The sequence below is a fragment of the Theropithecus gelada genome, chromosome 12 (genome assembly GCF_003255815.1).
Source record: "Theropithecus gelada isolate Dixy chromosome 12, Tgel_1.0, whole genome shotgun sequence".
Lineage (NCBI taxonomy): Eukaryota > Metazoa > Chordata > Mammalia > Primates > Cercopithecidae > Theropithecus > Theropithecus gelada.
In genome coordinates, this window is record NC_037680.1 from 33,525,558 (window position 1) to 33,552,513 (window position 26,956).

Sequence of the window (26,956 nt, forward strand, 5' to 3'; positions counted from 1 at the left end):
CCATGAAAGAGGAGGCATATCTTTATCTCTTTTTTCAGATGAGGAATCCAACATTTTGACAGAGACTCCCAGTAACTCTGGTCCTGAGTCATAGCTCTCAAACTTAGGTTTGTGTAATCTTCCAGAGCTCATTTTTCCAGTATTATCCAATTCCAAATATATACAGATATGGTATCTGCAGTATAATGGCAGATAAGCCATCTGGGTAAAAATGCTAAGAGAGTGCTAAATGAAGAAAGTGAAGAATGTATGAAGACTTTAAGGAGACTAGTCTTTTGCTTGGCAAAGTGGAGTGGGAAGGATCGTCCTAGTGATGTGATCAGCAAATACCTGGTCAGGGATGGAAGAATGAGATGGCTTGCTGAGTGCAAATCAAAAAAGCATCACATTATTATATTGAGGTGAAAGCAGAAAGAGTTAACGCTTTACAGATGATGTTGAAGACAGGATGAGAATAGTGAACATAAGGTGCATACCCACATCCTGTTTTTAGTTATAGAATTTTAGAGCATTAAAGCTATAAAAAGTAAGTGATATCTAGATGTGTAAGCGTAAGTTAAGAGTATACAGCTAGATGCTACTTACTCCTCCTGACCCTCCTCTGCACAAACCACTGAGCTAACAGCCTATAGATGAAACCTAAAATCAATTCCATGCATAGGAAAAGGTGCTGTCTGGGAATAAACTTGGCAGCTCCACTGGTGAATTCAATTCCATCTATGCATTCTCCACGCTGACTTCAGGATGATGTGACATGTGGAGGAAGATAATATTTAAAAAAAATAATTTGCATTGCTAAAGGTATAATTTTTGTTGCTAAACAGTTTTCCCTTTGATTTCAATACAAATTTTCTTGGGTTATTTTTACAGATGAGAGAGAAAATCATTATGACAAGTTTATTTTCTTATAAGTTATATTTCTGGATTTTTTTTTTTTTTGACATACTTTTCAAATTGAGTACGTTCCAAATACCTAAAGAGATCTCCCAGAGGATGCAAAGGACCAAAATGACTAAATAATGGGTGTGTAAAGAGAAGTTGAAGCACGTGGACAAGTAGTGGCAAATAGCAGATCTTCAGGTTCAGAGAGACCTCTGTCATTAAGCGGCTTGGACATACTGGGTGAATCCTGTAACTTCTTTGGCTTCAGTTTCATTTAGAAAGCGAAGCCGTTGGCATAATTGGATATATATCAAACTGTGAGCTTTTATAATAAATATTATCCTGAGGAACTCAAACAAAAGTATTTTATAATTTAAAACTAAATGTAGGAAAATCAAAACCTGTATGATAAAGCTGCAGCAAATATACATGTAGACATTTTGAATTCAAATATCTATTCATTTGTGAACTATACCTTAATACAAAATAAAACAAAAATGAATACATGTATTTGTATCTAGGAATACATTGTTTTATTACTCTTTGCTTCATTGTGCTTCACAGATATTGCACTTTTTAACAAATGGGATGTTTGTGGCAACCCTACACGGAGCATGTCTATTGGCCTCATTTTTCCAACAGCATGTGCTCACTTGATGTCTTGGGTCATACTTTGGTAATTCTCCCAATATGTTAAACTTTTTCATCATTATTTTATCTGTTATGATTATGATCAGTGATTTTTTATGTGACTATTGTAATTGTTTTGGGGTGCTGCAAATCGTACCCATGTAACAACAGCAAACTTAACTGATGAATGCTGTGTGTATTCTGACTGCTCCACAGACTGGCCATTCCCTCTCTCTTGCTCCTCAGGCCTTCCTGTTCCTAAAACACAACAATATTGAAATTAGGCTGGTTAATAACCCTACAATGGCATCTGTGTGTTCAAGTGAAAGGAAAAGTCACATGTTTCTCACTTAAAATCAAAAGCTATAAAAGATTAAGCTTAGTGAGAAGGTATGTCAAAAGCCGACATAGGCCAAAAAGTAGGCTTCTTGCACCAAACAGCTGGCAAAATAGTGAAGGCAAATGAAAAATTCTTGAAGGAAATTGAAAATGTTACTCTAGTAAACACATAAATGAAAAGAGAGCAGACAGCCTTATTCCTTATATAGAGACAGTATTAGTGGTTTGGATAGAAGATCAAACAAGCTATGAAATGCCTTTACGCCAAAGCTTCACCAGAGCAGGGCCCTAACTCTAATTCTATGATGGGTGAGAAAGCTGCAGAAGAAAAGTTGGAAGCTAGCAGAGGTTGGTTTATGAGTTTTAAGGAAAGAAGTTCTCTCTATAACTTAAAAGTGCAAAGTGAAGTAGCAATTGCTGAGGGAGAAGCTGCAGCAAGTTATCCAGAAGATCCAGCTGAGATCATTGATAAATGTGAATACAGTAAACAACAGATTTTCAACGTAGACAAAACAGCACTCAATTGGAAGAAGATGCCATCTGGGACTTCCATAGCTAGAAAAGCGAAGTCAATGCCTGGTTTCAAAGCTTCAGAAGACAGGCTGATTCTCTTGTTAGGAAAAATATAGCGAGTGACTTTCAGTCAAAACCAATGTTCATTTACCATTCCCCATATCCTAGGGCCCTTAACAATTACGCTGAATCTACTCTGCCTGTGCTCTGTAAATGGAACGACAAGGCCTGGATTACAGCACATCTGTTTACAACATGGTGTACTAAATATTTTAAGCTCACTGTTGAGACCTATTTCTCGGGGAAAAAGAAAAGATTCCTTTTAAAATATTACTCTTCATTGATAATTTACTCGGTCACTCAAGAGCTCTGATGGAGATGTACAAGGAGATTAATGTTTTAATGTCTGCTAACACAATATTCATTCTGCAGACCATAGATCAAGGAGTAAGTTCAACTTTCAAGTCTTACTATTTAAGAAATACATTTTCTAAGACTCTAACTGTCATAGTGATTCCTGTAATAGATCTGGGCAAAGTAAATTGAAAACTTTATGGAAAGTATTCACAATTCTAGATACCATAAATAACATTTGTGATTCATGGGAGGAGGTCAACATATCAACAATAACAGGAGTTTGGGAAAAGCTAATCTCAACCCTCTTAGATGACTTTGAGGGGTTCAAGACATCCGTGGAGGAAATAATTGCCGATAGGGTAGAAATAGCAGGAGAACTAGAATTAGAAGTGGAGCCTGAAGATGTGACTGAATTGCTGCACTCTCATGCTAAAACTTTAATGAATGAGCATTGCTTCTTATTAATGATCAAGGAAAGTGGTTTCTTGAGATATAATCTCCTATTGAAGATGCCGTGAACACTGTTGAAATGACAACAAAGTATTTAGAATATTACATAAACTCAAGTTGATAAAGCAGTGGCAGGTTTTGAGAGGATTAATTAAAATTTTAAAAGAAGTTCTACTGTGGGTAAAATGCTATCAAATACACATGCTACAGAAAAATCTTTAGTGAAAGGAAAAGTTGATTTATGTGATAAACTTCATTGTTGTCTTATTTTTTAAAATTACTACATCCACTTAAATTTCATCAGTCACCACTCTGGTCAACCTGCAGCCATCAGCATTGAGGCAAGACTCTCCATCAGCAGAAAGATTACCACTCACCGAAGGCTAGGATGATTGTTAGCATTTTTAGCAATAAAGTATTTTTAATTAAGGAATATACATTGTTTTTTGAGACACAATACTACTGCACACTTAATATGGCTACTGTATAGTGTAAACATAACTCATAGGCACAGGGAAACAAAAACGTGTGTCTTGCTTTAAATTTGATACTTGTTTTATTGTAGTGATCTGAAACTGAACCCACAGAATCTCTGAAGTATGCCTGTGTATACGCATGTACATACATACACACTCACACCCCCTTCATCTATGGATAAAAAAAGGAAAGAAAGAAACCCTGTGGCAAGATAGAGCAAGTAGAGGGTGTTTAATTCCTGAGCCCTTTGCAGAAAGAAACGAGATTCAGGTCCCAATAATACAGCAATGCCTTTCCTTTCTTGCTTGTACTGCTGGAACAAGGTTTCATTAGCACTAGCACAGGCTCACGCTAGAGATTTGAGCAAACTTTTGTTTGTAGTTTTTCTGAAGGGTCATGAAAAAAGTATTTTAAAAGAAGTAACTATATATACATTAGGATTTTAAACATAATACAATTGGTAAAAAAAAAAAAAAAAAAAAAATGTGGACACCTAGTCTTTCATTATGTTAAATTAATTTAACAGAATATTTTAGATCCTTCTCACAGAAGTCCTTGAAATTATTTAGATGTTGTTTTAGGTATTTGAAGAATCTTAAAATGTCTTTGGACATTCTCCCCAAAAAGAAAAATCCAGAACAAACCATACATGTAGGTGAAAAATAAAGAATGCTTACCATCTGATATGATTTGGCTGTGTCTCCACCAAAATCTCATCTTGAATTGTAGCTCCCATAATCCCCACATGTCATGGGAGGGACCTGGTGGGAGATAATTGAATCATGGAGGCAGGTTTTTCGCATGCTGTTCTCATGATAGTGAATAAGTCTCACGAGATGTGATGGTTTTACAAAGGGCAGTTTCCCTGCACACGCTGTTTTGCTTGCCACCATATAAGATGTGCCTTTGCTCCTCCTCCACCTTCCACTACAATTGTGAGCCTCCCCAGCCATGTGGAACTGTGAATCCATTAAACCTCTTTCCTTCATAAATTACCCAGTTTTGGGTATGTCCTTATAGCAGTGTGAGAGTGAACTAAAACATCATCTATGGAAAGAAAAATATTGAGATTAAAAGGATTTGAGATTTGAATTGGCTTTATATATAGCATCATCCATTATAGATAGTACTCATTTGATTACAAGATAAATTCAGAGGCAGAAATCATTATGACCCCAATAAAGTATACATAAAATCAGGAAAATCACCTAGTCACATTATAAAACACCTTTATGAAGAGATAGCTATAATAGAAAAGTATTTTGAAAATGGTTGATTTTATGCTGGTGGAAAGTATAACTGGATGTTAAAATTTCAGCCCAGATACCAAGATACAATAAATGTGAAATGTAAAATCAGACTTCCCTATGCAAAATTTGTAATGGCAATCTAAAATCAGATTTTCCTGTGCAAAATTTGAAAAGACACTTTGGAAATCTGATTCTGTGACATTAGACACTTCAACCAGCATGAGGAGGAAAAGGATGTATGTTTGCTGGAGCTTTTGTATAAAATTAATGCAAACTAGGTTTCTTAAAACCATAGAAATTTATTGTCTTACAGTTCCGGAGGCTAGAAGTCTGAAATCAAGTTGTCAGAAGTGCCATACTCCCTCTGAAACCTAAGGGAGAATCATCTTTTTCCGCTTCTAACTTCCAGTGTTTGCCAACAATCCTTGGTGTCCCTTGGCTTGTAGATGCATCATTCCAGTCTCTAATTCCATCATCACATGGCTATCTTTTCTCTGTCTCTATTCTCTTATAAGGACACCAGTCCTTTTAGATTAAGGGCCCATCTTACTCCAGGATGACTTCATCATAAGGACTATCTCCATAAGTGTACACATTTTGCGGTACTGGTGGTTAGGACTTCAATCTATCATTTGGGGAGCCACAGTTCAACCCATAATGGAAGGTACCAGAATATGGAGAAGATTGTAAGATTTTGCCTGGAGAGAATAGTTGCCCTGCCTCTAGAGAAGATGGGCTGGGATTCTAGCTTCCAGTAAGAAGAGGATTCAAAGCAGGGAAGTTCTTGAGTGTGCAACCCATGCAATCAGAGCCCTACAATCTTGGAATTCTTGATAATTTTATAAAAATAAGTTCTGCATTTTCATTTTGCACTGGGACCTGCAAATTATGTAGGATGCCAGTTGGAGAGCTTGCTATATGCTTCTGGTATATGGCAGGCTGTGAGCTGACTCACACACAATAAGGCTGGCTTGTGACAACTGAATACCGGGAACTGACTGCACTGCCTAGTGTTAGCCTGTCTCCCAGAGTTTTCACAAAAAGTGGCTCACTTGTAAAATATGCATTGTCCTCTTTCTTTGCACTTCAGTTAAGAGGTGCTCAGTGATGGGAATCTCTAAGAAAATCCAAATGGTCTCAGAACAGGGAGCTTTAAATCTCTGGCAGGCCAGAGAACAGGAAGGAGTTATACACAACAGTTCAAGTAAGACCTCTCTTACAGCTTTGCCACTCTGGAAGAATAAAAAAATTAAAAAAAAAAAAAAAACTGATTAGCAGACTGGGTGAATTTGGGAGTGGGCAAGAACAGTGAGGGAAAAAAAAAAAGCTTAAGACGTAAAACAGAAAAAGCCTTTGCCTCTGCAGGTTGCCAACATAAATTAAGCCCAATGTGGAGAAGGGGGAATTATTTGATATTGCATTACATTTAGAGTTTTGATTAGTAATACTAAACAGTATATTCTAATTTCAGAACTGAATCCCAAGGTGACCTAAACAGGTTAGCAAAAAAAAAAAAAAAAAAAATTCACGCACACCATATTTTTCACTTAGGAATAAGGAAAGATATGTTATCTACTCCAATACATCGTAAAGGGTTAGTGGTGGTGTGGCCTGAATTGTGTTCTTCTAGAAATTCATATGTTGAAGTCTTAACCCCCAGTTCCTTAGAATGTAACCATATTAGAGATGAGTCTTTAAAGAGGTAAAGTTAAAATGGCATCATTAGGGTGCCCTAATTCAATGTAACTGGTATTTTTATAAAAAGAAATTAGGACACATACAAACAGAGAAGGAAGACCGTGTGAAGACACACGGAGAAGATCCCTCTTACAAGCCAAAGAGAGCGGCCTCAGCAGAAACCAGCTCTGCTAAGATCGTGATCTTGGACTTCCAGCCTCCAAACCTGTCAGGACATAAATTTCTGTTGCTTAGGCCACCCAGTCCATAGTACTTTGTTATGGCAGTCGTAGTGAACTAACACAACAGTAAACAATAAAAACTGAGTTGTTACAGTGAGTAATTAGTTTTGAAAGGCATAATAATCAACACGGTCCATAAACTGGAGCATAGACATTATTACCTGTATCATTATCATCATCTTATAAGATAGCTGAGATTAAAAGAGTTCACTTAAAAAATGGCCATTTTAATGGTTGTTTGTAGACCTAGCTTGACTGAAGGATTACATAAGAATATATGTGATACTAGATAGCTCATAATTTTACAGATTAGACAACATGAACATTAAGTGTGAAACAGAATTTTAAAAGCACTATAAATTACTAAATCCATAGGATTCATGTAAAGAGCTCTATTTGTTACATTTTGCAATACTGTAAGTTGGTATACATTCATAGAAATATAAATGCAATTGCACAATAAAAGAATAGAGCAAATTTATTGTGATATATATGAAGCATAGAACACATTTTTTTAAAAAAAGGTAGTGTTCAATTAATGTTAACTTCCTCCCTGTTTCCTCTTTTATAATGGAAGGAAAGCCACAGAGATTGATTGTTTTTCCCTGCTTCTAGTCACCTTAGCTTAATTAAAGTGATTAGACTTTGAACCAATTAATTGTCATTAAAGTCAGGCTGGCACTGGAACAAATGGAAACATATGCTAAATCTATGGTTCATGTAACTCGGTTCTGCTTTACTAAGTATTGGTAACCGATGATAAAGTAATTTGAGTGATAATCAGAAAAGGAAGAAGAATAGTTTCCATTATTTTAAGAGAATGTACAATGAGATTTTACTAGTGAATGAATCAATCTTGTATAGTGTAGTTATCAACATACCTGATAGTTTAAAGTAAAGTGCTTCATTGGTGTTCAGGTTTGAAATATTTTAACTCACATAGGCATAAAGGTTTCAACCACAGCAAGGACAGGCTGGGCCTTACACATACTAACTGAGAGTGTCTGTGGAGTAGTGAGACGGAAAAACAAGCAACAGCTGTAGGGAATAGCTGCTCCTAGGAAATCCAGCGTGAGATTCGGAGATTGTCCCCAAAGTCATAAAGGAACTCATAAGTAGTTAATCTACAGGGTCATAATACAATGCTTAAATTATCAGAAATATCTGTCATCAGGTATTATAAACTCTCCCTCAGGACTTGTACAGCAGCCGAGGGCTCAGCTCAGACGGCAAGAGCAAACATGACTGGACCCTTATACTAAAATTTCTTGGTGGTGTTGGATAGAAATCCTCAATTTGGGATTAACTCTAAGACTGGGAATAATAACTCTAAATATCAGCTACTGAATTTTGTCTGTGTGCCAGAATCTCTGCAAAGTATTTCACATATAATGTTTTCAGTATACCCAAAGTGAATTTCATGAACCTTTTACAGTAGTAGATATGAAAAAATTTAATAATGACAATTATGGGTTCAAAAACTAATAGATATAAATGATAAATAATTGAGTTCAAACCTAATAATTTCCAGATTAGGTTTCAAGAATGATATGTATATACTGACATGCACTGATTTTTGTTATTATAAAGAGTAAAAAACATCCTAGAAACAAGCATAAAAATGAGATTATTTCTCAGGTACAAAAACAAATTAATCCTGATTTTACATTAATCCAAGAAAAACAAGGAAGCATTATCAACAGATTGTTTTTAACAAAAATTGCTTGTAAGCCAAATATTTTAACATCCGTTAATTTTTTTCAAGTACAAAGGCCAAAAAATAATTTAACAGACATATAATTTATATACACATGTAAGTACATAAACTATTCTACAAATATATCTTTCTTAAATGTAAATTACTTAAGATAGCTCTAATGACCACAAACTGAATCTAAATTAGAAATTGAGGATCAAGGGATGTGGTAGACTGCTCTCTAAAACTTTCAACAGGTACTGTTTCCAAACTATCTTAAGACACTCGAGAAGAATATACTGTATAAAAATGGCCTGAGCCATTAGAAAATTAAGGCTGAAATGGACGTTATGAGGTTTCCTTTTACACTGGCATTTGTCGCTTTAAAAGGAAGCAATTTTAATGTAGAAGGCTATCTTTGAGTATTGAAATAATCCTATCATCTCAGCTTAAGATTCTCACTTGTGTAATTAAATAAGTTTGTAATTGTGTTTAAAATAATACTGTTTGGGGAGGATATGAATATTTCTGTTTGATGGGTTTTTATGTTATTCTTCTTAGGTGACCAGATGTTCTTCATAAAAACATATGAGCATGAAAAAGTAATGAAGCTAGAATATATATTTGTGAATTGAATACATGAAGTCTGTGATATATTTTGCATAATTCAATTAAATGTACTTCACATTTCTCAAAATTGTATATTAAGTAAATGTATAACCTTTGTGAAAATTTTTCTGGGTTTTTTTTGTTGTTGTTGTTATTGTTGTTGCCACTGTTGTTGTTGTTTTGAGACTGGGTCTTGCTCTGTCACCCAGACTGAATGCAGTGGTGTGATCATGGCTCAAGTAATCTGCCAACGTCAGCCTCTCCCACTTCAGCCTCCCAAGTAGTGGGGACAACAGGCATGTACCACCATGCTTGGATAATTTTCTTTTAATTATAGTTTGTAGAGATGAGATCTCTATATGTTTCCCTGGCTGGTCTTAAACTCCTGGCCTCAAGCAATCCTCTTGCCTTAGCCTCCCAAAGTGCTGGGATTACAGGCATGAGTCACCGAACCAGTCCCCAATAATTTCCTTTTCAGTGGTTGACAGAAGAGGGTATTTGTGTTCCATCATTGATTTTTCCACTTCCTCTCACCGCTTCTTGTGATTTTCATAGAAGTCCTGAGAAGCAGTGCTGCAGAGGCAACTCTGCCCAGACTAACTCGTTCAGCTTATGGAGCTCCAGAGTTTATATTATTTGTAAAGCTGACTTCCTCCAATTTCATCAGATATCTTTGAGAAACAAAAAGACCCTGACATGACCTTTCTCGTTATCTTTTCTGTTGACATAGCAAGGAGAAAGAAAAACCCACAGAATACTGAACAATGCTTATCGTAGCTAAAAGAAGAAAACACATTCTATAATTATGTGCTTAATAACCCTCATGAGGCTGGGCACGGTGGCTCACACCTGTAATCCCAGCACTTTGGGAGGCCGAGGCAGGAGGATCATGAGGTCAGGAGATTGAGACCATCCTGGCCAACATAGTGAAACCCCATCTCTGCTAAAATACAAAACATTACCCTGGCATGGTGGCGTATGCCTGTAATCCCAACTACTCAGGAGGCTGAGGCAGGAGAATCGCTTTAACCCGGGAGGCAGAGTTGCAGTAAGCCGAAATTGCACCACTGAACTCCAGCCTGATGACAGAGCAAGACTTCATCTAAAAATAAAAAAATAATTTAAAAAACTCATGAAACTTTAATAATCAATGTTGTAAATAAATTATTCACACCAGGAACAAAATAATAAAGATTATTATAGTTCAATTGAATTATCTAACAAAGAGTCCATAATCCACCATGACATTTCTTGGATATTTTCAGAAGAATTGATGTAGTTAAGCCTAGGCAAACCATATTAAAGAGATAAGTGTAGAGCCTACCTTTAATGAGATCTCTAGAGAAGATACTTCTACAACCTTCAGAAGCTCACTGACAATATTTAATAAAATTTACACACTGTACTTATGTTATCAGAAGAAAGATTTAAACTTCTATATGAAAGAATGACATTGTAGAATTGGAGAACTGGTCATAAGATGGTAGGAACAGGGACTGCCCTTCATTAAGCTCCATGCAGTTTGCAAACTATATTTTCTTTAACCTATTGTGAGCTTTATAGTGCAAGTATCATGCAAGAAATACAGTGCCAGCAAATAGTGGGTATTTTAAAGTTTATTTTGTTAAACTGAGGTCTCACCAAAACATCATAAAACAGATGACTTTGTCCCTATTTTACAGTTGAGAAAAAAGACTCAAAGAGATGAATTAGCTGTCTCAAGATAACATACTAGCAATCATTTGAAAATACAAGTTTATCTGATATGAAAGCTTCCATGGATAGAACTGCTCTATTGTAACATTTTAAAATGTACATATTATTTTATTAGCTGAATTTTATATTTTCAGGTATTTTCTTACACTGCTGACAAAGAAATTCGAACCGATGACTTGTGCTTGGATGTTTCTAGACTCAATGGACCTGTAATCATGTTAAAATGCCACCATATGAGAGGAAATCAGTTATGGGAATATGATGCTGAGGTATAGTATTTTCCTTAATTTACTTATTATTTGATGCTTGAGCTCAGTTATATATTTCAACATTCAATATTTAAATCTTAAGCTGGTTTTTATCTACATTGGCAGAATTAGATTTTAAGCATGCAGGTTCATATCGGTCACATTAGGATGGCATATCATATAAACAGGTTTTGCCAAATTGGTCCATTAATATAAAATATGAATGAGGACAATAAAATCAGTTTTGTGTATGACAACTTGTATCTCCATGTACATGCCAAACATAAATTAGGCAAGGGGTAAGCTAAGCCTAACTGAGAGGTTTGTATGAAGATGTGTATACAGGATAATATTGACAATATGTACATATTTTCAAATTTTAAATTTTATACCACTAATCACTGACATTTATGTTCCTCAACTGGAAGGAACAATATCTGACAAGATTAACAAGATTTCTTTACTGTTTACAATTATAAGTATTTCACAGAATTCAGTAAACTAATTAGTCACCTAAAAAGCTGAGTAGCCTCTTCTCAATATAGCACACCTTTCTGACAGAGGAGAGGGAGAGAAAACAACAAAATTACTGTTGGAAATTTATCTCCAGGCAGTGTGTAAAAACCAGATCAACCATCAGATGGAGCTAATAAAAAAGAAATATTTTCCTTTGCATAAAGAAACTTACTCTCGAAAACAGCTTCCTTTCTTTCAGTTTTCTTTTATGATTAACAAAATGAATTGGTCTTCTGTGTTACATTTCCCACATTATTAAGTGGTAGGTGATTTATTTAAAAGGAAAACTAAAGTTCATTCTGCTTAGAAGATAAATACTACTATAGAGGTAAATGGGTTTCACAGATGCAGTATTCCATGCAAGCCTAAAATTTTCTACAAGAATAACATTTTAAAAACCAATCTACAGAGTGTTTTGGCATTGTTGATATTTTAACAAGACCTTTTAAAAACCTTTTGAATGTCATTTTAATATTTGCATGATTCTGTAGTTTCTTAAGTTGAATATTAGAAAAACTTACTGAATTCTTATAGGATTTGAAACTGGTTATGTAGGGTTAATTTGGGGTCTAAAACTTATACAATGTTACCAGGATCGTAGGACACAAAATCATCTTCTGAGCCATAATTGAGGACAAACACTGAGAATTCTTCCTATGTTGTACCAATGTGTTCTATTAAGATGCTGTTGCCTTCGCTGTATCTTACTCACCTTGTCTGACCACCAGTCTTTTTTTCTCTTCAACTATTATTTATTGGTGCCATCCTTGACATTAAGCCTACAGAAAACAGTGCCTTTGCAAAATACATATAGGTAAATCCTTCATCAGTACTCTATCTCTTCTATGAGGAAAAATGCAGTAAAATGTACAGATACAGTAGAAATCCTATAAGTGATACTTATTTTTAAATAAAACTTGTTCTTGTTGTTGTTACTGTTTAGTTTCTACCAGGAACCTGGGACTCTACTGAGCTTATGCTAAACATAAGAAAATCTAGAATATATTTATTAAGAAAGGGGAATGATCATATGCATTTTTATAAAATGAAGCAGTGTGGAATTTTAGAATACCACTTGTAATCTTTAAACTTTTCCATAACTCTTGAGTGAGCAATATCATAACTCAAATTCTTTCATTTCTCAAATAACTACTGTTAGCAATTACGTGTATATTTTGTTTACATTTTCTGTCAGCTAGTAGCAATGCAATTGAATACTAAGGAATTTTAAGTAAAAAGTGAAAAAAATAGGTAGCTTCACCTAAGATAAATAAATGATTTCTATAAATTTACTCTTTTGGATGACTAGTAGTTATCTGTTGTAGTATTTCAGAGCACTATAACATTTTGTGTCATGTTTACTTTGACTTTGGAACACACACACAGAAAAGCTTATAAAATGCCATAAATATTGAGAAATTTTTATTTTAAATAATTTGATCATCTGAATTATATAGCTTAATTAAATTCTCATATATATTTATGTTTTCAAAATTAACTAGTGATATTTACATTGTCTAATGACACCACTTTGCTAAATTAAAAAATGAATGGATCATAATCTAATAAATGACATGAGAATAGAGCAATTGTAGGAATAATACATTGCCTTTCTGCAAATTTCAGCTTTGAAAGGTGATTTTATTTTTGAGAAGGTGTTAACAAGGATTTTTTTTAACAAAATTGAAATATAACATTTATTACTATGCTTTTAAGTTTTACATTTAGGGTTTCTTTAGGTCACAGAAGGGTTCCACCCCTTGCTACCCACAGGGTGATTCCAGGAGTAGTAGCATCACCTGGGAACTTGTTAGAAATGCAGGATCCGAACCCATGCTAAACATACTGAATCCAAATCTGTATTTTAACAAAATCTCCGATCATTCATATATACATTTACATTTGAAAAGGACAGGGTCAAATATCTATGTCTCTTCCATAGTCTTTTTATACACTGATTAAAGAATATTACAAATTTAGGAAAAGGCATGGATACAATTTGGAAAATGGCAAGGCCTCCAGAGGGGAGCAAAGAGAGGGAAAGGGAGCAAAAGGATAAGAAGTGTTGAGATGAGAAGGAGGAATAATTGCTCAGTGGTTCTATTCTTCTCATATTCCAACCTGTGGAAAGAAAATGCGTGCTGCTTACTACTTTAACTCAATTCTTTATCTTTTGCTAGCAAGGACAAAAGTTTTCTTTGAAAAATCTCTGAGGTGGTGCAGGTTCAAGGCAGAATAAAAATTGTCGGAGTTCACAGAATTACAGAACTGAAACGTACCTTAAAGTTCTCTCCTTTAAGCCTTTATCAGGAGGAAACTAAAGCACAAAGATTACGCCGCTAGCAGCAGATCTAGAATTCAGGTCCTAATAAAGTATTCCAAGCAAGCTAGCTATCAGTATAATTGTGAATCTCACCATGTGAACAGCAGAAATATTCCATCACCTTATCTCCCATAGTCCTTTCAATCTTAGAAAAGAAAGTCATAAATAGGAGCAGGATTGTTGGAATATCCAGAGAAAAATGGAAACAGTGTCATGAAGCGTCAAAACCTGGAATCTATCCAGCTACTTTGGTTTTGTTTACTTCTTAGGTGAGTGGGGGAAAAGAGAAGGAATAAAGTTCATCACATATTTATCTGTTTTCTCGTGCAATTCTTACAATAGTCTTATAAGACAGATATTCTCTTTTTCACATTAGTAAAATGAAGCATAGGGTAAATGCCTCGTTTAAGTTTGCACAGCCAGATTCTTACAGTAAATCCAGCAATTTTTCTACTACACTACGTTGCCTCTCAATGTTATCAAAAAACTAGAAATAATTCGGTTCTTTCAATGGTTATGATATAATAAGCTTAATATACAGTATTTCAAATGGAATAACTAAATGCTATCAGTTATTTGTTATACCAAATTTTATTGACACAAAATTTCTCATTTTTTTAATAGTAAGAAAGATGTTCTACAATAAATATGGTCTATTTAGCTAAATAAGCAGTCATAAAACTACTTTGTCATTTTGCTCTAATTGCTTACAAGCTTCAGCTATACATACTCGTAATTGTTTATCCTTGTAATTGAATGAAACTAAGCACATGTTAGTAATAAATGCACTTCTTTGGTCAACTTTGATTTCAAATGTAGTTTCTCACACCCCTAACTAAATAGTTCGTAAATAACCATGAATTTAGTTCATTGTCATCTTATATATGGCCTAACCTGTTTGAATTGAGGGCATCCTGGGCATCATTAGCAAAATTGTAGGATACCTATGTGGTCTAGAGGCTTGAATAAATTTCACAAACCCTTCTATGCCATGAAATGTCTATTGCCAGCATTAAATGAAAAGAAAAAAATTCATCTCACTGAAACATTTTAAGAATTATTTTTATAAAGTTCTGTCATCCATTCATTCTGTTTTATTCAGGTGTTCTTATATTCTGTTTGAACATTACAATTGTGTTCCAATCAATTTAGAATATTTTCTATGATATATGCACATAATTACATTTCTTTTTGAATAACTAGGCAGCTACATACAGTGTGAGAATCTAATTTTGGATCAGAACACTTACGTTCAACAAACACTATGCAACAAAGAAAAAAAGGGAGAAAAATATGATGCTAAAAATAACTCTTATTTTTCATGTGACTGAGCAAGTGGACTTAGAAAATACTTGTTGTGAATTCTATGTACATCTGTATCAAATAATTTCCAGAGTCACAATATAAGGAATGCTTTTCCATAGGTAAAATGTGTTAGATTAATATTTAGACTTGACTTACACTACCATCTTTTATTTACCTTTATTAGAGAGCAGGTAAATGGGATTATAATTTCAAGGTAAGTCATCTTTAAGTGCATCCCAACCATTCCCCTGTGTAGCATTCCTAAGAAAAACAATGGCTTAATTTACCTTTTGAAGGCTGTGTGCATTACACAGGTATCACCTTTCCATATTCCTATTGACCCATAGCTGTGATTTCTTATTAGAAGTAGTGAGTAGGAATTTCAATAGATTAGTGTCACATTTGTAGTTCCTATATGTTAAATGATTACACTTCCTATTTTATAATATTTCTATTTGACTGAATGCATAGATTACCTTGTCTGGAGATCATAATTAATGTTTTGAGTAATAACTGTTATATTAATTTTTAATTGTTATTCTATGCTTGATTAACAGAAGAAATCCTATTATCTTTGCTATTAAATTAAATATCTATAGTAGTCCAAATTTATACTTATTTTGTATATTATTATATGTAATAACATAATTGAGTGGGTTTTATTTTAATCTTTTAGTATACCAACTTTTAAACTGAGACCTGTGCGATTGGCTCTTAAATTAACTATGCAGTCAGTTCATTAAAATATCTATTTTTTACATTAGTACTTTTAATGCCAAGGTATGGCCTAATTTTACAATATTAATGGCTTTTATTTTGTCACTAAAATTGTTTAGCCTGATTCCAGTTGGCTTTAAGTAGGAATTATATATTTGGAAGGGTAAATTTAGATGCTCCATGCCACATTTTATGTTAGTCAAACAAGCAAATATATATAAAGGCAGGAATCATTAATGTTTTTCTTATGTATTTTTATATTATGATTGAAATATTATACATCACAGGAAATACCAAGGCTTTACATTCTAGAGGAGAACAATAAAGTAATGCCGTATTATAAACAAAACTCAATACTAGCTTAGGGTTTAGATCCTATTTTCTACTCAATATTTTAAATATGCTATAGGAAAATATATTTGGCAGTAAGTTGCATGTCAGCCTGGATGTCACATTGTCTTCAAAATTGAGTTAATATAGCTGGATGCGGTGGCATGGGCCTGTAGTACCAGCTACTTGGCAAGCTGAGATGGGAGGATTGCTGGAGTCCAGGAGTTTGAGGCCAGCCTGGGCAATATAGTGAGACCATTTCTCTAAAAGAAAACAAAAGTAGACTAATTAGCCATGTGCAACAAAAACAGATATAACTAAGGGTTGATATGCCTAATAAAGAGCATATCAACCCTTAGTTACTGTACTTTTTGAAGGGAAAATAGTATACCACATATAGAAATGTGCAAGGACTTGAATAAACAGCATAGTAGAAACATAGCCAAAGAAAATGGAAAAAAAGTTTTTAAAAAACATATATACATAAAAATCATTTTATGTGTTATTGTATTCGTTTCTTGTTTATCCTATCAATACGGCAAGAAATGTTTTTAGCAGCAACTTGTAATATTGGTGAAGATGCAGTGATACCCATATAGTATCCCGACATATAGCAAGCACAAGAAGTGTTAGCTGCTGCTGCTGTTATTACAAAGTTACTGTTATAGATATATTTTAAAGAACTTTGCTAATATGTGTTAAAATGTTCATGTATTTGACCTTGCAATTTCACTTCTAAGAATCATTTCCAAAGAAATAATGACAGATATAGACATTGATGTTCAGAGATATTTGCCATTATTTATTATACATACATATCAACCCTTAGTTATATCTGTATGTATTACAAATAATGGCAAATATCTCTGAACATCAACATATTGATCAAATATCTCTGAAATACAATATATTTTTGTTATTTGCAATAGCTCCAAATTGGAAAGATATTCCCTGCAAATAAAAAAGTTAAATGGATTTTGGCAAATTCATTTCAGAGAAATAGTTTGTTTCTTAATAGTATGTTTTTAGATTATTTTAGATTATTTTAATGATAGAAAAAAATGCTCACAACATGAATAAAGGAATATTTGATTATATGACCTCAATTATATAAATTCATAAAATTATTAGAAGATACACACAATATTAATAATTGTTATCATTTCAAACAGTATACTCAGAAATAAATGAACTATGCTTTGTTTTCAAGCAAATGAAGACACTAAATAATTTTGTGTGTTTTTAAATGAAAAATAATTTTTGTCTCAATAAGGACAAGATTTGTAATTTTTCTTCTGGGCCTATGGCTTTTTATAAGTACCTGGAATTAAAGTTCTTTGACTATTTTTTCATGGCCATTCATTTGATAAACACTTTTGGGAGGTATGTTTTTTAATGAAAATTCTATGTTGTATTTATGCCCTGGGGTTATGTTTCCAGAGGGTAAGCAAAATCATTTTTGTTTTGTTTTATGTCATAAAAATTAATTTTTATATTACAAATGAAATTAATATCATTTACACTAATATCTTTGATGTTAAAATGGCATTTTCCAAGAAAAGTTCACTTCAAGAAGAAATATCACTGAGGGTAGAGGATGATCTAGCCTAGCAGTTTTAAACAGTATGATGGAAAAATTCATGTTTGGTTAAAAAAAGAAACAAAAATATAAACTAGTCTTCTTAAAAAAAATCAAGCTATATAGTTAACAATATTATTTATAGTTACAGTTTTAATATCAACTACATAGTTAACAATACTATGAATAAAATGTTATTTTTTCTTTCTTTACAAATTATATACTATTTTACTATAGAAGATAAATCCTTGAAAACATTAATCCAATAATTTGTGTACATTAAGCTGACTGAGAGAAGTAGCTTAATTTTAACAGAATTTATTGTCTGCACTGGTCTTGTACTAAGCATTTGAATCACCAGACTTACTTAGTGTATCCCATGGGCAGGCACTGAGCTTCAAGATGTAGGTGGCCATAGTCTGTGGCTTTCCTGGAGCTTATGTTCCTATAGAGGAAATAGATGGAGAGCAAGAAACAGACAGATAAATTAATTAATTGAAACTGTTTGGAGAATTAGATTAAGAGTTGATCTTTTTCTTTTTCCTCCCTTCATTACCTGCCTTTCTAATTGACATCTAACGAAGGTGGCAATGTACATGTGGAACACAACCAGGTTAGCCCTGTAAAACACAAGTGGGAGCAATTTGAGTACCATACTGTTCAAAGTAAAGCCTTAAAGCTAAATTATCCTCCAAATTTGTCCCTGATATTATTTAATTTTAGAGTGTAAGAATGAGGAGGCCAAGGGCCATAGTTGGACTAATCAACTATTTTGAATATCTACTCGCAAATAACTCATCTGGTACTAAAAAGCATTGTATTACTAGGATGAAGGCTGAGAATATAATCTTTTATATCTAAAAATAATCTTTTGCCAAAAATATTTCATCATTTAATCTTAAGCCCCTCTCCATATTCTCAGTCTTATCTTCATTTACTCCTTCCTTATAGGGTTGATATTAAAGCCATCTAAAAAAATGTGGCTCACAGCTCCATGGATGCAATTATTGTGACATGTGCCTTCCATCTTTATCCAGTAGAAATTGCATGTTGCCTAGGATGATTGATTTATTACTGTCTTTGTACTTGATTTCGTCATTATTCATTATTTTCTTTGTCAAACAGACCCACACTCTTCTTCATATAATCACCCAGTCTTGTCTCTCAGTGAACAAAGTAGCTGATGGCTCCCAGCATCCTACAGTGGAAACCTGTAATGATAGCACTTTGCAAAAATGGCTACTAAGAAACTATACAAGAATGGAAATTTTTAGAAATATTTTTGGGAATTCTACTGATTACATTCTCTAATGATTTTTGGAGGTTTGTGTTGCAGATTTTATTAATTTTAGTATTTTTGTTATGTTCAGTTATTGAAATCTGGAAACTCCTTTAAAATGTGGTTAAGAAAAATTTTTATGTACCTTTTCTCCATGGAGTTAACTCTCTGTCTTTTACTTCTTAGTTACTCATTAATTTGGGGACTGCATATATTAAGTTGTGTTTAGTCTATCCTTAATGAGTAGGTATGTTTTTGATTTTTTCTTTATTTTAAACATATATATGCATAAATATATTTGATGAACTGTATTATGACATATTAACTCTCTTTGAGGCGAACTATAGCCATGTTTATATGACAACAGGTTCTGCATCATCAGATCTGAAAAATATCAATTAAAAAACTAACAGGGTCAAAAAAAGATTGTTTCTAAAACAACAAAATCATTTATTTTTGTTTCTTTTTATTCAGATACTTTGGTTAAATGCAAATATGGCATATCCTTTCTAAAGTATCTTATTATTTTAATTAAAACACTAAGCAAGCGCATTATTAAAGACTAAGATGTGATTTTTCAATACCTTTATAAAGAAAATTATTTCTAAGCATTTCTTTATGGTTGCCTAAGTGAAATAATACTTTTTTTTAAGTTGTATCTTTTATCTCTCACTTGTATGATTTGTGACTATCTTTTCAGTAAGCAATAAAATGAATCATTATTCAGGTCAACTGATAGGGAATTCTTCTAAAGAGTGCAAATAAGAACATGTCCTACCTTTTAGTTTTAAGGGGTTTATTATCCAAAAAATAAAGGATTTTACTTTGTCCCTTACCTTACAATGAGAACACAGGAAGATTGGGGCATTTTTCTGGTTCAGATGAACCACTTAAATATTGTTAGTGGAGGAAACAATTGAGCTCAGAAGTCTTGTAACAAGGCTGGGAATGAAATTATGGAGAGGGGACAACACATGGGGTACTATTTTAATTAGAACTATATTCCATTCAAAGACATTCCAAATGTAAGAGTTGGTAAAGCTGGAAAAGTCTACGTCTTTTGCACAAAGAAAACTTGTATACAAAGCAATTTTTGTGTATTATCTTAGTTGCTTTCAAAGCAATCAAACCTGATATATGCAGTGCCAAAAGAGGAGGTTTAGGTTTAACTAAATTTTTATTCTCACAAGTCTACTATAGAGTGCTAGAGCAGAGACCACAGAGTGCTTCTCTCCATAGGAGAAATTGCGGCAGTTCCCTTAGCAGTTCTTATAGCCTTCTCCACAGGTGACAGTCTGTTGCAAGGAGATGAGATCCACATCAGGCAGATGTCAAAACCATCCTGGCTTACTGGCCTCACAGAAGATGATCTCTCCTTGTAACAACTCCATAGGCCTAGCTTCCAGGAACCGAATAAAACATAAAGAATTAGAAGTCTGCACTTAGAAAAGCCCAGATTGCTTTTCTGTTAGTATATATATGCAATTTATCAGTTGCAGATGCCGTTTATCAATCAGAGTTCATTTTTACCATAAACAATGTAGGCTAGAAACGTAGTTAACATTTTTACCCTTTTGAGGTTGCCAGGGGATTCCAGTTAGTTGACTGAAGGTCAAATTTTTTTAAAAAAAGGGAAAAAGGATATTTGTAAGCATGTTTAAGTCTAAGTATTTTCTGACAAAGAACATGATTCCTCAGAATAATTCAAAGCATGCCTGAGTGTTCACAGCTAGTAAATAAGGGACAGGAATTTACCTGAGCCTAAAAGGTCTGGTTTTCTACTGCACTGCACTATAAAGAAGTGTTTAGTTGTTTCTTTGTCTCTGCAGCAGTGGGTTTTCACTACTAGTGAATTCCTTCAAATAAATCATGTATTGTTTAGAAAGAATAATAAAAACTATTGTTTTTAAAATTATTATTTGTGCAGTTGACAACATCTATTCACATGATCCTTAAAGAAAAATCTCAAGTCTGTGCTATATTTTGAACTAAGGTAACTGATAATTGATCAAAGCATTCAACTACTATGATATGTGATCGACTGCAATAAGACACTGGCAGTGCTTTCTGGGGTAGCTTAATGGGCAATAACATATGTGATATTTGAAAAATCGTACTTTTTTAAAAAAGGGATCTAATAGAAGTATGCAATGGTAAGTTATATTTTTGAAAGAGAATATATACACAAAGGACCACAGGTACGTAACAAAAATTAAGCCATTTTGTTGATTTTAAACTAGAACTGTTTAGAAAAAATATATATTGTTTTCGTTATGTATCTTTATTTTTTCAAGCTGGCTACTGGTTGAATTTCTGGCATCATAAGTGTAAATCAGCCATCTTCTTGCCTATCTTTGGCCATTTATTCCTTTCTTTGTTTTTTAGTGTAAATAACTTGATTCCATGTTTTGAAAGAGCAACAACAAAGGTCTCAATCTTGAAATCTCCTTTGCATCTAATTGCCTTGCTCTTTTAATTTCCTGCTTGCTGTTTCTTAGGCCTCCTCTACCACAAACCTATTCTCCCTTCCATCGTTTCTTACAACAGTGCAGGCCACGATGTTTTCAGTCCTAATCTAAACAAATTACAATCGTCTGGCTGCTATTTCTCTACCATTTTTATTGCCCACCTCTTATGTTTACTTTCATCCCATTTTCAATGTAGTATCAAGAGGCAAAAAAAAAAAAACCATTTTGTTTACCTTTAATTTTGGTAATTTGCAAAAAAAAAAAAAGTAGAGTGCTATTTTCAAGATATATTTGCAAATTATCTCTCATACATTCAAATACTTCGCTTCTGGTTGGAGAGGTTTCCATATAATATGGTCCTAGGTATTGCCCATGAAATAGCAGAAATATATATAATTAGTATGTATAAATCATGTTGATTTAAAATGTATATCTGAAAAGTCCAAAAATGTGATTTCCAATGTACGTAAAGATGCCAAAGAGAAGATATATAATGACTGGTTAACATACAATTATTGGAATTTATGAATAAACCAAAATATAAATATAATGTTTAAAAATATATGATCATCATGCCCCTGTTTTTATTTGTTATATTTTTAAGATTCTTAAAAATACAGACCAAACTACTGTAAAGATTTTATCAAGTAAGACAGATTAATTTTTGCTCTGATAATCACTTTCTACAATGAATGTCTTACAGTCACAGATACTATAGCTTGTTTAGTATTTTGAAATGGGAACATCTCTAGCAGTTTTGTTCATTTGGGTCACAGCTGTGCCATCTATTTGCATGTTTACCAAATGGTTACTGAATAACACATGCCTAAGAAAACTAAGCTTTTACAAAAGCTTGTTAATATTTGCAGTCCTCAACTGAACTCAGAGCTCACAAATGGGCTTTTTGCAAAGGAGCCTGAATTCTTGGCAACGCTTGATAAATGTCAGCCAGTTTCTTTAACCATCTGCAAATAAAGGTATATTAGACAATGATGACTTCATAACAGTCAAAGTTGTATAATAATTAATCCAGGGACACCTGTGCACAGTTCCTTTTACAAACCTATCACAGTGTATTATACTAAAAAAATCATAAAGGATTTTTTAGAGAACAGATTTCATCTGATGTGCTAGTGAAGCTAAAGATGAAATAAGCTGCACTGATTATTGGTTATCTTTTACAGAGACTCACGTTGCGACATGTTAACAGTAACCAATGTCTCGATGAACCTTCTGAAGAAGACAAAATGGTGCCTACAATGCAGGACTGTAGTGGAAGCAGATCCCAACAGTGGCTGCTAAGGAACATGACCTTGGGCACATGAAGACCATGTCCTCCAAGCCATGAAAGTGTCTACGCTTTTGTTTTTCCATTATTTCAATTGGGGGAAAATATTGACTTTGCTGAATTGAAAGTTTTAAAAATCCTTTTAGTATTCTAAAACACAATTGTTTCTAATTCGTTTCTAGAAATGTTTGCTTATTTCCCTACTAAAATTTGTATCCGATAAAAGCACATAAAAATATAAATAATAGCAAATTATTATTAAACAACAGAACAACTTGTAAAACAAACTGTTTGCTTTAAGAAAAATCTTTATTGCACTCATGTCATAGCGTTAATTGGAGGTTATTTTATTTTTGGTTGTCATGGTGATTGAAAGAGATAATGTAAATGCCTTATAAAATCATCTTCATTATGAAATATTATCAGTTGCTTTATAAACTCACCCATTTTACCGATCCTTCATGGAAACATGTTTGAATTCTATGTCTACAACAGGGCCACATATTAAATTATTTCTGAATGGTGAATTCATCCTACAAAATATTCCAAGTTTTGGACAAAGAAAAACATTACATTGGATATTGAATTCATAGAGCCTTTACAGAAGCATCACATTTAAACCAATGTGAATCCAAAAAAGAGAAGGAAAATTTTTAAATTCAATTTAAAGGACATAAAAAAAAGAAATCCGTGAAGCATTGAGGGGAACAAGACGAGTCTAATCCGCAGTGCTTCAATCATTGTGAGAGAACTCAAAGTGGGTTGCAATTATTCCTAACACAGGCTGAAGCTAAACAATCTTGCTTCCAGAGTTTATGTTGGAAACTCAATTCTTAACCAAAATCTTGGTCTCCACAAACTCTACCATCCCTTTTCTCTTCACTCTATAGACAGTGGCATGCCACTGATGCTGTACAGAATTGTAGGTGAAAGGGAGAATTTTAGACTTAATTTTTAACTCTATTGCACTTAAAGATTTTAGTTAGGTCACCACTGTCATTTTCATTTTCTATGTTAAAGAATACCTTTCAGTGCTATGCTCCAATATCTAAAAATTTTATCACCAGGGGAATAAACTCAACACACATTCATTAAGCTTTTATTGTAATTAAACTGCTATATATTGTTTGCCATATATTATGGTCCGAGGAACATAGTTATAATTAGGCTAGATTCACATTTTCTTTTCTCATCTTAAAACCCTTTATGCTCAAAATACATTAACAGAGGCCATGAAAAGGAAAAAAAAATCAGAATTTTGCTAATAAGTTTTTGTATTTGACAGCATTTAAAATGCTCATAGAGTTACCCTATATATGTATGTTATTCATTATAAATGCACTCAGCAGCTAAGAGAAATTCGAGAGGAAAAATGGAAGAAGTGTTTTCTGGAGCAGAAGATTCCACTTCTGTGGTCCTCATCTTTACTTAAAAAGCTCTTATAGAAAGGATTAATCATTCTGACTGCATACAAACTCTCTATGTCTCTGACTTGCACATACACTGCTTTATAATGAAAATGAGGACACTTTCTGATTGTCAGTAAAATCTTAAATGATTTTTGCAACTGGTATTCCTTCCTCTTTTGACTTTTTATTGGTACAACTGTAGGGAAGAATCTGCAACCTGGAGCATTTCAGGTTTGCTCTTTAAATATAGACTCCCCTCACCATGAGCTTTCCGGGAATCCGTGACTTTCCTAAAATTGTAAGCAAAATGTTGAATATCAGGGCATTTTTTTTCTGAAGTGGGAGTATGTCGCTTACAGCAAACTTGGAAAGAAGGCTATGACTCACAAGAGGCAGTGAACCATTGCCTTAAATTATTAGCAGCCTCTCAAGTCCATTGAGGCCTCGTGTAAAATTCCCATCTTTCATTTTTACACTCCTCTTCTCCCCTCATTTCCTTTTCTCCTGACTAAGGTAAAAAGACCCTGCACAGCATTATTACTTAAGTTGAAAAAGCTTCAACTCTCAAGGACTCATGTATACCATATGTTCCACTTATTGATTTGTCAGTCAAAATGCATGTTACGTAGAAAATGGTCAATGGCAAATTTTTATAAATACAGCTACCCCATCAAAGCTGAACTTGAAACATTTTAGCAGCATTTTAAATATGTGAAAGTTCGTTATGGTCATGGTGAGAAACTAAAACTACATGAGTTTCATGCTAGAAAATAATTTTTCAAGACTCTTCAGATGGCTTGAACGCATGCCATTACAGTATCTAACAAAAAGTGGCCTAAAATATAAAACACCCAACACTAGAAAGCAATGACTAACATATAATTTGTTTTCAAAAATGTTTATTGTCTTCAGTACAAAAAGTTAAAACCATGATTGAATTCATAATGCACTTGTCTTATAGATCCCTTATTTATGGAGCTAGACTGACATATTTCAAACCAATCTCTTCTGTGGTCTTCTCCATCTCAGTTAATGCAACTTCAACCTTCCAGATGCTCAGGTCAAAAACTGAAAGTTGCTTTTGACTCCTCCATTTCTGTTTCAACTTTCATCTAATCCAACAGCAAATTCCCTTGATGCTACCTTTGAAATGTAACTAGAAAAGAATGACTTGCCGCCACATCCACTAGGTGTCACTACCTCTAACCTTTTTAATCGCAATATGCTTATTATTTAGTTCCCTAATTTCCTAGTCCTTGTCTTGAACAATATTTTCTCAATACACCAGCCATAGTGATTCTGTTAACCATGAATTTGATTGTGTCATTTCCCTGCTCACAATCTTCCAATGACCTCTCCCTCCAGTGGCCTTCAAGGTCCTTCATGAGTGTTACCCCTCTACACATCCACACCACTCACCACACATACATACACATGCACACACACACAGATACAATTCCACCTTTTTCTAACGCCATCTCTTATCTCTTATTATTCTGCCTCTTACTTACCCCACTATGGCTCCCAAGAAAGTTCCCGCTTTAGTGTTTTGTTCCCTCTGCCCCAGAGAGCTCCCCTTAGTGGTCTCAGTTCAAATATTATCTTATCAGTAAGACAAACCCTTCTCCCATCTGCCCTCCCTATCCCCTGTACCTGACAATCTAAAAGTTTGCTTCTTTATTTCTGTCTGCACTTCCCCCTCCCCAGCCCCAAACATGCCCATCACATGCCCTAGAAGGTAAGTCCCATGAAGGCAGGGGCTTTGTCAGTTTTGTTCATTTGGTATTTCTGGCATATATATTCTTTAAACATTTCTTGAATTAACGAACTGAAAAATGTGTGTTAAAGTTGCTAAGTGTTACTGTATCATACTTTTTTTGTATTTTAAAATTTAAAATAAAGGCTAATATATTTAGACAGGATTTCCAATAACTGTGTCTTCAAGTTATAATTTTCTTCGTAATATTCTTCACATTAAACTGTGGACTATATATTATTTTCTGGATAAAATATCCTGCCTTATGGAAATGAAATATGATATTTTATTAAAATGCTGCTATATTACATAAGTTGCTTCATTAAGCTAAAACTAGTTTTAATTTTTATTTTTTGTGTCCAATGCCACCTGAAGGTATACGATTTTGACTTTTAAAGAGATATTGTCTTAAAAAGTATGTATTTTCTTGATTTCATAAGAATTATTACTAAATTTATCTTCTAAGTGCAGTCAATGGAATAAACACGATTAGAGATTTTTAAAGGACTTTACAGATGACGTTGTCTTAGTTTTTCTGTTTATAGATAATAAGACTGAAACCCAGATACGTAATATAACTTTTCTAAAGATCATATATCTATAAGTTGGGCTGGCTTTAGCTCAGCGGTTACTTCGGCGACACCTACTATGATTACACATATATCTATAAGTTGTGTTGCTTGGACCCCTTATTGTTAATGTAAACTAATACTGTCACTCAAAAAATTACAGAAATGGAATAATAATGAGAAAAATATCTTCATTAGACATGTTATGGGGCCAGGCACGGTGGCTTACACCTGTAATCCCAGCACTTTGGGAGGCTGAGGTGGGCGGATCACTTGAGTTCAGAAGTTGGAGACCAGCCTGGCCAACATGACGAAACTCTGTCTCTACTAA

The 26,956-nt window shown here is 33.8% G+C and overlaps 1 protein-coding gene across 1 annotated transcript in view; it reads left to right on the forward strand.

Moving 5' to 3' along the window:
• GALNT13 (polypeptide N-acetylgalactosaminyltransferase 13) overlaps positions 1-26,364 on the forward strand; it is a 613,112-nt gene extending 586,748 nt beyond the window's left edge. Inside the window, exons 12-13 of the mRNA XM_025404576.1 lie at positions 10,973-11,107; positions 22,788-26,364. Coding sequence (XP_025260361.1) covers positions 10,973-11,107; positions 22,788-22,928 — 276 coding nt within the window. The 3' untranslated portion in view covers positions 22,929-26,364. The remainder of the gene's footprint in view (positions 1-10,972; positions 11,108-22,787) is intronic.
• The last annotated feature ends 592 nt before the right edge of the window (positions 26,365-26,956 follow it).